The sequence below is a fragment of the Microplitis demolitor genome, chromosome 10 (genome assembly GCF_026212275.2).
Source record: "Microplitis demolitor isolate Queensland-Clemson2020A chromosome 10, iyMicDemo2.1a, whole genome shotgun sequence".
NCBI lineage: Eukaryota > Metazoa > Arthropoda > Insecta > Hymenoptera > Braconidae > Microplitis > Microplitis demolitor.
The window spans coordinates 1,946,615-1,957,542 of record NC_068554.1 but is presented as its reverse complement, the minus strand read 5'-3'; the positions used below and the strand labels follow the sequence as shown (position 1 = coordinate 1,957,542).

The window sequence follows — 10,928 nt, the reverse complement described above, 5'->3', positions numbered from 1 at the left end:
GGCAGCGGCCCGAAAGTTTCTACTTTCCGGCCGGAGGGCAGAAAAGCACTTTTTTGAACTTTTTGTAACGATATCTTTTGAAAAAATCATCCAATTTTGATAGTTAAGGCGGTATTCAATGCAGTTTATTGAGTTTTGGAGCTGATTAGATTTTGAAGATTATTTCAAGCTTTTACTGTTTTCGACTGATTGCGGAAAGACACTTTTTAAAACTTTTTTCTCGACCGTTGCCTACAGTTACAATAGATAAAATTCTCTTACATTCCGTTTCATTATAATTTTTTAATGATAATATTCGTTTTGATACTCTTTATCGTCGACGTATTCCAAGTTATGCGCAAGTCAAGTGTAAGGAAAATTTAATAATCTATGAAGAGGGTAGCACCTGCCTTAGCAACGAGTTAAACAACACAAACTTTATTTTATTGTGTTTGAATTGTAAGCTCTTTTAGCTGTCAAGGTGCTGGAATAATTTTTTCTTATTTTGGAAACATGGTAAAAATAATATATAGCTATTAATAAAATGCACTTTTGTATAATTCAATATCGTGATTATCATATCACATAATAATTGTCGTTTATTCGATTTTCCGATCAGAGAACGATTCATTTCTAACAAATTCATTCTTGACCAAACTATTTTCAATAGTTTTTAAATTATCACAACTCAGAAGAGTATTCAAAATCACTTTTGATAGAAATTTTCACTAGAAATACAATTGATTTTCTGATAATTCGAAAAATTTTGAATTGGTCAAGAACGAATTCGTGGGTAAAAAACATTTTTTTTAACGAAATATATTTGACATTGAGGAAATTTTAAACTGTTTATCCAACAAACTTTAGGGGCTATTGTCAATTTTACGTAAATTACGACCAAACCAAGATAAGGAGTTACGGCTTTTGCTACTTGGTCTTGACAATGCCGGTAAAACAACGATATTAAAATCATTAGCTAGTGAAGACATTACTCAAGTAAGTTTTTATATTCAGTCTGCAATAGTAGCAAATATAACTATATGATATATTGAAGGTTACGCCTACTCAAGGTTTCAATATAAAAAGTGTACAAAGTGAAGGTTTCAAACTCAATGTGTGGGATATTGGTGGAGCACGAAAAATACGACCTTACTGGCGAAATTATTTTGAAAATACTGATATTCTAGTAAGTGCATTTTTTTTTTTTTTTTTTTTTTTTTTTTTTTTGTATACTTTCAAACATGTTCTAATGATATTCTTTTAGATTTACGTAGTAGATAGTGCAGATATTAAAAGACTGGATGAAACAGGACAAGAACTTTCAGAGCTTCTGCTGGAAGAAAAATTACGTGGAATTCCACTATTAGTATACGCAAATAAACAAGATCTTGGACAAGCTGTTACAGCAGCTGAAATCGCCGAGGGATTAGGACTTCATAATATTAAAGACCGTGACTGGCAAATACAGTCATGTATTGCAACAGAAAGCAAAGGTGTTAAGGTAAAGTTTTTTTTTTTTTTTTTTTTTTTTTGGGAATAGACTTCTTTATTTTGTCAGAAGATTATAGTCAGATATATTTGCACAGAGTAATATGGGGCAAGTGTGCGCAAACTTATTCATTTCGGACTGAAGTGCATGGGTTTGCGCACACTTGTCCTACGTGACTTTATAAATATTATAATAGTTTCGTTGCTCAGTACAAAAACAATATATAGATTTATTACATTGACATATTTTTTTAATATAAATATTATATTTGAATGTTTAGCGCAATATTCCATTCCTTGCTTTGATCTACATATGCGTGTGCTGAATAATTAAATGCGCATGTGCAGTCTAGAGATTTTGGTCGTAGCTAAAATCAAAGTCACGTCATCAGAGAAAGAATAGATAGTTATTGGTTCAAATTATTTAGTAGGGATAAATTTCGTCCTCTCATTCAAATTCAGTGATTTAATATAAAAATGAGTGTTTTAATATATATTAAACCACTCTTTTGACCAAACAGAAAGGATTGTATTTTAATATACAGAGGTGTTCTTGTTTGAAACACTACGGTGTTATAACAATGCCAGACTATTTTGGCCAGATGTAACAAATTGGAATAAACGGCCGTAATTTTTTTTTAATTTTTTATTTTTCATCATTTTTTGCCGACAGGATATTAAAAGTTTTATGTATTAACTAATGGTGTTTTAAAAGTATTTAAAAATTATTTTTGAAGGAGTCATTGTACTAAAGTATAATATTTTGTATATTAAAACGCAACTATTTTCTTCTGACAATTTGAATTTATTATCATACAGTTTGAAAAAATCATGAAAATATTTATAAAGGATTACAATAGAAAATACTTTACTTGTCCAATGAAACTGAAGCAAGCGGCCGTAAGAAGTAGCGGCCAGTAATTTTTTGCGTGGCCGCTACTTATTTTGGCCGCTAGCTTCAGCTTCTACACTTGTCCATCTTGATTTTTACATTGTAGGCTTACACAAAAATTATATTGATAAAAAATAATGTTATTAGTATATTTATATTGTGATCACCCTTATGAATATTTATTATTTTTATCAGTTTATTGCATGTTTAATAAAAAATTATTACAGGAAGGACTTGAATGGGCATGCAAAAGTATCAAAAAGAAGTAATATTTAATCATATATTCTGGTGAAACTATTATCGGAATGAATATGTAGCAGTGACAAATTTTTGTACATTCGTTATATTCATTTTGAAATTTATCTAATATTTACAAAGATTAAATTATTGATATAGTAAATAGGTTAAAGTGAATAATTATATAAATTATATTAAAAACCGAACTTCACGTTTCGTATTACTTGACTTATTATAACATATATATTTAACAGTATTGCACTTAATGGAATGTAACATATTCGATGTCTTATTATTACTAAGTAGATAAAACTTCCAAAAAGTTGATCATGATTGCAATTTAAATGTGTGTGATTTATATTTTTCAAATAATGTAAAAATAATCATATTTTTAATTTAAAATAAGATAGTCAATCTGCAATATGAAATAAAACTTTAAATAATTATTATAACTAACATATATCTTGATTTCATTACACTGATATTAGATATCTTCAATGAAATTTTTTTCGTTAACTGAAATATCAAAAACATTGGGAATTATTTATGTCTCAATATCCTGCCATAAAAAAATTTTTGGAAGAATTTGATGTTTTTTTGAACCTTTATACTATTTGCACTATAATTCAATATGAATTGCTTCTGTAGTGACTCGAATTTCTTCTTCATGGAACTCATTGCAGTCAGCTGGATACTTATCCTAAAAAAAACAAATTCATTGAAAAATTTTTCAACCGAAAGTTATTATTAATCCCTAGCAGATCTGAATTATGGGAATTTACGATATTCGGAAGAATTAAGCTTCCCGCTCGGCATGAGTCTCAGAAAGACATCTTATTGATGTCATAAAGATCTAAAAAAGTATGTCGAGCGGGTTAATTCGGATCCGCCAGGGTACTTTTTAACAAGATACATACGAAACATTGTTCATTTTCTCTAATAGCACCATAAAGTGTCCAAAAACTAACATTCGTTTTGGTACTAATTGCCCATGCTGCTGGAAAGCTGCTAACCTTTATAATACTGTCTCGTAGAACAGATCTATTGTTCTCATCAGATGGTTTTTGATTAATAACACATAATATGTGAGTTGCACATTTTGGAGATTTTACTGCCCACTTATATGCTCGATAAGTCTTAAAAAATATATTAAAATAGTGTATTCAAGATTCAGTCTTTTACGGAGAAAAAAATGTCGTAATTAGATTATTAAATTTGTATTTACCTTGAGAATCGGAGATACTAGATCATTATTTATAGTGTCGCTGAGACGATTGCTGAGTTCATTAGCATTGACTCTAGACATAATGAATCCTTTCTCTGAAGCCAATTTTATCAAATCCTGAACATATGCCACGGCAGGTTTTATATACTTAGCACTGTCTATGTTCATGTTAAGATATCTTTTGGCCCCAGCATTTATCATTCTGGTAAGACTTTCAGCAGGTTTTGTTGGGTCGAATACCGCTGACTTAGGAAACCCTTGGGATTTCAGAAAACTGTTGACTACAAATTGCGCAGTGGTTAAATAACGACTTTGAATATCAGGATCAGATATATGAGAGAACCAATCAGCAACGAAATTTGTCAAGGATTTTATCCATCGTCGACGAGCACTTGGATTTTCAAAACTTTCAAGAATTCTTTCATACATAATATGACCTTCCGAATCACTCATAGAACCTATGATATGAGCCAGCCCACTATTTTTCCATAGAGTTTGCCCGAACTCAGAATTTCTGGAACAAAATTTACGACATTTTTTTTAAGTCTTATGTAAAATACTTATTTATTAAAAATTTATCAAATTATTACCTAAAATGATCCCATAGAACATGTATATTTTCAAGAATTGGCGGCATGTACCATGAATGAGCTGAATGATCATGATTTTTTGGATGATCAGGAGATGATTCGCCAGAATTAAAGTTCTCCAATATCATGGGAAGTAATCCTAAGATACCTTCAGCATTATTGTTTTCACGAGGACCCAAAAACATACTTGCCATATTCATCAAGCCTTCAAAGTCAACATTAAATCCGTTTCCATCTTCATTACTAGACCTGGCGTTTTTCATCTGTTGATTGTTATTACTAGCAGAAGAAGCAACCATTTGTAAAACTGGACCCAGCATTGACAAATCTATGCCGCCTTGATTTTTACCATTTTGACCTCCTGATGTACTCGCCATCAAGTTTCCAATTCCAGACAAAATTTGGCCAAATCCTGCTAGTCCCTATTCAAAAAACATATATCAATTCTTATGCTAAATTTCGAATAATTCACAATTGAATATTTTTTTTTAAAATGCATACATTGTTTTCATTCATAAATTTATTTGTCCCTTGTGATTCATCAGAAAAAAATGAATTCGCCACTTCTGCAAATGCACTGGAAATATCAACGTCATCCTCTTTCTGAGCAACGGCAATGCCCAAAAAAGCTATCACTATTATTGTCTTTGGAAAAATCATTGTTTTATACCTAAAACATAGATTATTAATGATTTCATAACTTATCTGTAAATACAACTTCAAATAAGACAATACATCATTTTTATGACTGTCGAAAATTTTCTCGTCCCTTTTCAATAAAAATGATGATTTTGCATAAAATTAAAATAAGCGTTTATCTCCATAAATATTCGTAAAATGAATTTTAGAAATAATTATTCATAAATATGGCCGAATTCAAGCTGAATCTTGTCTTGTTATTTTTGGCTAGCAAAAATAACGCGTTAATACTGTCACGTTTTGAAACAAACCGGAAACGTTTCGGATTATGATTATTGAGATACCGTTGCTTCTTCGACGGGCCTCATACTAAACTATATATTCCATCAAGTAAAGATCATGTATAACTCTTTATTTATTTATGCATTTATCTTTGTATTTTTTCTTAAGACGTCAATTTAAAGTAAAAAATTGCTATTTAAGACGAAATTTTTTCATAAGATTTCCATGATGTCTATTATATTAAATGACGTCTAATTCGATTAAGAAATTGTGAAGTCATATTCTATAGCATCTAAAGAATAGATTTCAATAATAATAAATATATATATATATATATATATATACATATATATATATATTTTTTTTTCAATCGTAAAAATGTTTAACGGTTTGAAATCTGGCTTTAATAAACATTTTGTGACTCATTGTAGAATTTTAAGATCATTGACATACATATGTACATATATATGTACTGGTTTTTTTTTTTTTTTTTTTTTTTTTTTTTTTTTTTTTTTTCAAATAATAAGATACCGCTTGCATCTGTTTATTTATAGAAATAAAATATCTTTAAGATCAGTAAAACGTAATTTAAAATTAATAAAAGATGTATCGTTAAATACAGTTGGCTCTTGAAACATGTGATTCTGAATACCGTAATCCACATAAAATTGACATTCTTCGCTTTCAAGGTTTGATACAGGATAACGGTACACAATTATTATTATCAATACATAAAAAAATACGGCCATAATAAATGGAAGTATTAAGAAGAGAATGAAATATATTTTTAAATAATTAACAAAATCTTAATTCAGATTTAAAATTAATTTTATATTTTCCGCAGAAAAAAATCTTCAGTATAATAAATTTTTTACCCATACGAAAAAAAAAAACGTGGCACTTTTTCACTCATATTATCATTAATAGCTTTAACCATGCAATTTTGCCGTTCAATTTATTATTTATCCGTTATCACTTTTAGTTGATAACAAGCGTCCTTAAAAAAAACATTAAAGTCATATACAAAACATAGAAAATATACCTACATCTATACATATATATGGAGTAGAATTTAATATCGTTAATTAACCCTTGGGAGCAAGAATATTCTCAAGTTAGCGTTGAACCGTTTATTACTATATCTAACATAAAATAATTCTGCTTACAAAGTTGAGAAATATTTCAATGAAATTTAAAAAAAAAAAAATTATTTTTACTTACCGTTAATAATAATCACATTTATTTAAATAAATAACAAGAAATCTAATTACTCTATGGTTTTAAATATAAATATTGTTTTAAGTTTGTAAATAACGCCGGAGTGGCAAGAGTTCATACACCTGACGATGCTGTGGCTTGACTGGCGTTGAGTGTAGCCTGGCAAACGGTACTTCCTTACCTGAACGACTCCGAGGAATTATGCTTTGTAGCAAACAATGCAGGAAAATTTTTTTAGTGATTATATAAGTTGACCTACAAATTATTGTATCTAATGAAATATTTTATATTTGTTTTTGTAGTTTAAATAAACAGTATATAAATGTATATGTATATACATATATATTTTTACGGATTCGAATCAAAATTATTTAATTTAAAAATTTTTAATATTTCGTTTATTGTTAATGACAGTCATCAAACATTGACAGATTATTAGTTGAAACAATTTTTTTTCGGGTATTATGGCGTATGCGAGATATTTTTAAATTATTTTTTAATAAAAAATTATTTTTAATAATATGAAGCGAAAAAGAATTTTATGAAACGACAATATTTTAGGCAAAATATTTATCTACTGTGAAACTGACGTGGCCTTTCTGTGGCACAAACTCGATGTCTAAACTCGTTTTGAGCGGATGACTCGTTGAAGATTTCGGGTACTGATAAATATTCTGTAACTAGAAAACTTATAGTTTAAATTAGTAAAATGAAAAAATTGTACAAGTTTAAGAATGGAGAACATTAATTATTTTACCAGTAATTTATTGTCTTTAAAATGGAAAATTTGTGGATAATACGTAAATCAGTTTAGGACAGAGAAGACCTTTCTGTTAAGAATGGATGAGCATAGAAGGGAGCTACTAATCTTTCAGAGAAGGGATAAGTTTATGAGTTTGCCTGCACTGTGAAAAATTTCCAAAAAATTTTACTATGGGCGCATTGTAACACCGTACTATAAGAAAACTGTTACAAAATTTACAAGTGTCCCATAGTAATGGTATGCGCAGATGACACAATTGGGACCTATGCGCATACGTTTACTATGGGACACTTGTAAATTTTGTACCAGTTTCCTTATGGTCCGGGGTTACAATGCACCCATAGTAAAATTTAATGGAAATTTTTCACAGTGTAGTGGTCAGTAAGATTGAAGACATGGGCCAAAAGTTTGAAAAAAAAAAATTTAGAGGGGAATAGGTGATTTTCAACTAAACTATTTTCATACATAAAGAGCCTAATTATTGAATAAAATTTTTCATTCGATGTTTTATGTTATTTATCGAATGAAATGCTTCTCGTTCGGAAACTTCGGTTGTGTCTAATAACGACTCATTCAAAATTTCCATTTGCTAATGTGTGCAACAAGGACCGTTTCGTTTGCACACATGCGTGTGACAAAGAGAATAGATAGCATATCCTCTTGTCACTTTGCCCGTTTATCGAAAATGCGCTCGGATATATTTTCTTCATATTTCTATTAATATGTCGAAAAGGATGCGCTGTAACAAATTTTTGAACTCGATGTAAAAATATATATATAGCACTAATCATTATTGTTATTGATGTAAATTATTTTGGAAAAAATATTGAATACACGGTCCAAAATTAAGCACCGTGTGTCGGGTAATTTTCACACCGGAAGTTGAAAAATTGACCATCAAAAAAATTGATTTTAACTAATGCCAATTTTTCTTGTTTAAGATTTTTTTTTATTTTCTTCATCAAAACGACTCTTTTATCTAATTAAATACGGTGTTAAAATAGTAATATCTAAATATACACTAAAAATTATTTTTATATTATTCATATTGATAATTCTCAGTATCTACGCTCCTAGAGTTTTCTTCTATTAATATATCAATAGTTCTGAGATAATGTTAATAGTAGCGGATTCTATTTCTGTAAGAAGCTTGCACTTTTATGCAGAACCCCAATGATATTCGAAATATCGATCCGTCGTACCTACCGTACAATTTTATTTTACAAATATGTATAGAACACTAATAATTTTATCTACATAGTAAATTATAGTCTTCTTTCCCGAATGTATAATTTTTCTAATAATAGGTTTTACGCCGTAGTTCTGAATGCGTCATGAATATATAATCCATGTCTTATGATAAAAATAAAATGATATTATAGAGTTGAACATAAATGTTCCGCAATCTTATCCGGAAAATTTTCGAAAATTACAAAAACCGAATATGTCACTCGATACTTGGAATTCAGGAACGAGTTATGAACTTACGATTTATAAAATAATTATGTGGCCTTTAGGAATTTGGCCACTGAATCGCGGTGAATTGTTTTCTGATATTCGTCTTTTTTTAGCGGCAATCACACAAGTAAGTGGTTACTAGATTAAATGCAGACTAGACCTTGATATATAATTTTTATACAGGCGTCTACATGTATTTGTCTTCATATAGAAATGTGGCTGAACTGTCAGGGTCTAGAAGATATTTTAGACATTTTCGTCCTCAGTGTTTTTGCCCTTCTCGCTTGCATGAAAGGAATAATTGTACGTTATCACCAAGATAAACTTCATTGCAATGTCACATCAGCTGTCAATGATTGGTTCACATTATCATTGAAAGCCAACTTACGAAATCGTAAAATTATGATGGAACATGCTCGTATCGGTCGAATAGTGTGTATTTCTTTAATGGCGCCCGCTTCTGGTGGTACACTTTCATGGATAGTATTTGCATTGCCACTTCCGATGTTCATTCCTGAAAATAGCACTGATGTTATCAGAAATTACCCTTTACAAACAGCGTGTACTTTTCAATCTGTAACTCTGTCTGGATATTATCACATCATTTTTATCATTCAAATCTATCAATTGATAGCTACATGTCTGGGAAATTGTGGAAATGATGTTTTCTTTTTCGGGCTTGGAATGCACATTTGTGGTCAGTTAGAAATACTCAAGAATGAGTTTCGAGAATTAAAGACAACGAACAATAAATTAGAGGACCGAAAAATTTTTCAGAATGTCGTTCGCAGACACTCTCATCTCATGAGCTTAATTTATAAATTAGAAAGTTCATTCAACTTGGTTATTCTAGCTCAGCTTATTATGAGCGGAATATTAATCTGTATTATGGGTGAGTAATCTAATAAACTATTTTTCTGTAGCAACTGTTGGCAATTTCCAAATTCGTGATTATCCCTGATAGCCAGGTTTCTCGTCCAAAAGTTGGTACTCATTAGTTTGCGATCAACTTTCTGAGAAAGTTGACGTCAGTATGGAGCCGCAACTGGAATGCAGGTTTTTGAGAAAATTGAAGGCAACTTTTCGTCAACTTATGGATTACCAACTTCTGGTCATCAACTTTCTCAGAAAGTGACCGTCAACTTATTGGATTTCCAACTTTTGCCACCAAGTTTCTCAGAAAGTGTTTATCAACTTTTGCGGCCAACTTAGTGTCTAGTTACGGATGTAAGTTTCGCGCCAGTTTTTCACCAACTTGGCTATCAGGGTAATTTTGCTTTTACACAAGTCATTATATTTTGAATATAGACTAATTCGTTTAATTTTCCTCAGGTTTACAAGTCATAATAGCGTTGAAAACTGAAAACTTATTCGCCGGAGTCAAAGCTTCTGTTGTGTTATCTTCACTAATGTCCCAATTGTTTTTATACAGCTATGGAGGTGATTACTTGACATCTCAATGTGAAGCTATTGCTTTTGCAGCATATGAAAGTCCATGGCACAAAAGTTCAGTGAAAAGAATAAAAGACATTCAATTTATTATTCTTCGCGCAGAAAAACTGATTTATGTTACGGCGGGAAAATTTTTTTACATGACTTTAGGAACTTTTATGGATATTATTAAACTATCAGTTTCTTATATGTCTGTTTTGAGAGTCGCAATAGATGTGTGATGGTTTTACTACCAAGCTGAGTGATTTAAATATATAAGTTAAACATAACATAAACATAATAACCAACCATTTTTATACTCTCATCAACCACATTGATTTTGGAAAAAGTTTTTATAGGTTATGGTGCAAAATATCTAACTATACATCAAAAATCGCACAAATTGTATAAGTTTACAATGCGTTCATATGTATATTTGTATGTTTATTTTTTAGTAGAATGCATCGATATTTATTTGATATAAATATTTTATTTTTCACTGAATTATTTATTTTATAATTCATTTATATCTTCAATTTGCATTCAGAAACACCTTTATGCTTCATAAACACCAAATATTTTAAAAAATTTTAAGTACCATATTATAAATTGAAATCTGCAATAGAAGTTTTCAGTGCTACTGATAAGAAAAATAAATGTCAGTTCTCAGGTCGAAAATAAAACTTGATTTAGACTTTGTCGTCTTAAATCGTGAGTAAGCCAGTT

At 30.0% G+C, this 10,928-nt stretch overlaps 3 protein-coding genes across 5 annotated transcripts; 2 read left to right on the top strand and 1 right to left on the bottom strand.

Moving 5' to 3' along the window:
• The first annotated feature begins 291 nt into the window (after nucleotides 1-291).
• Nucleotides 292-2,676, top strand: LOC103571807 (ADP-ribosylation factor-like protein 3). 2 transcript variants are annotated; one of them, XM_008550103.2, is made up of 5 exons: nucleotides 292-348; nucleotides 847-975; nucleotides 1,034-1,165; nucleotides 1,244-1,480; nucleotides 2,587-2,676. In XM_008550103.2, exons 1-5 carry the CDS (start codon nucleotides 334-336, stop codon nucleotides 2,626-2,628), a joined length of 555 nt encoding a protein of 184 aa, XP_008548325.1. In that variant the 5' UTR covers nucleotides 292-333; the 3' UTR covers nucleotides 2,629-2,676. The 2 variants fall into 2 exon arrangements, with proteins under 2 accessions (XP_008548325.1, XP_014297512.1); XM_014442026.2 differs by lacking the exons at nucleotides 292-348; nucleotides 2,587-2,676 and adding exons at nucleotides 367-495; nucleotides 1,749-1,841.
• On the bottom strand, nucleotides 2,252-6,765 carry LOC103571808 (conserved uncharacterized protein). Of its 2 annotated transcripts, XM_008550107.3 has the most exons (7): nucleotides 6,554-6,765; nucleotides 6,379-6,474; nucleotides 4,913-5,081; nucleotides 4,412-4,833; nucleotides 3,822-4,335; nucleotides 3,514-3,732; nucleotides 2,252-3,296 (listed from the first exon to the last, which is right to left on the bottom strand). In XM_008550107.3, coding segments are annotated over exons 2-7 (1,407 nt in total). In that variant the 5' UTR covers nucleotides 6,381-6,474; nucleotides 6,554-6,765; the 3' UTR covers nucleotides 2,252-3,215. The 2 variants fall into 2 exon arrangements, with proteins under 2 accessions (XP_008548329.1, XP_008548330.1); XM_008550108.3 differs by lacking the exon at nucleotides 6,379-6,474 and having other exon boundaries at nucleotides 6,554-6,764.
• Nucleotides 6,766-8,490: 1,725 nt separating this feature from the next.
• On the top strand, nucleotides 8,491-10,444 carry LOC103571885 (odorant receptor 10a). Its single transcript, XM_053742255.1, has 3 exons — nucleotides 8,491-8,898; nucleotides 8,955-9,663; nucleotides 10,104-10,444. The coding sequence occupies exons 1-3, from the start codon at nucleotides 8,758-8,760 to the stop codon at nucleotides 10,442-10,444; spliced, it is 1,191 nt and encodes a 396-aa protein (XP_053598230.1). The 5' UTR covers nucleotides 8,491-8,757.
• Nucleotides 10,445-10,928: the final 484 nt, after the last annotated feature.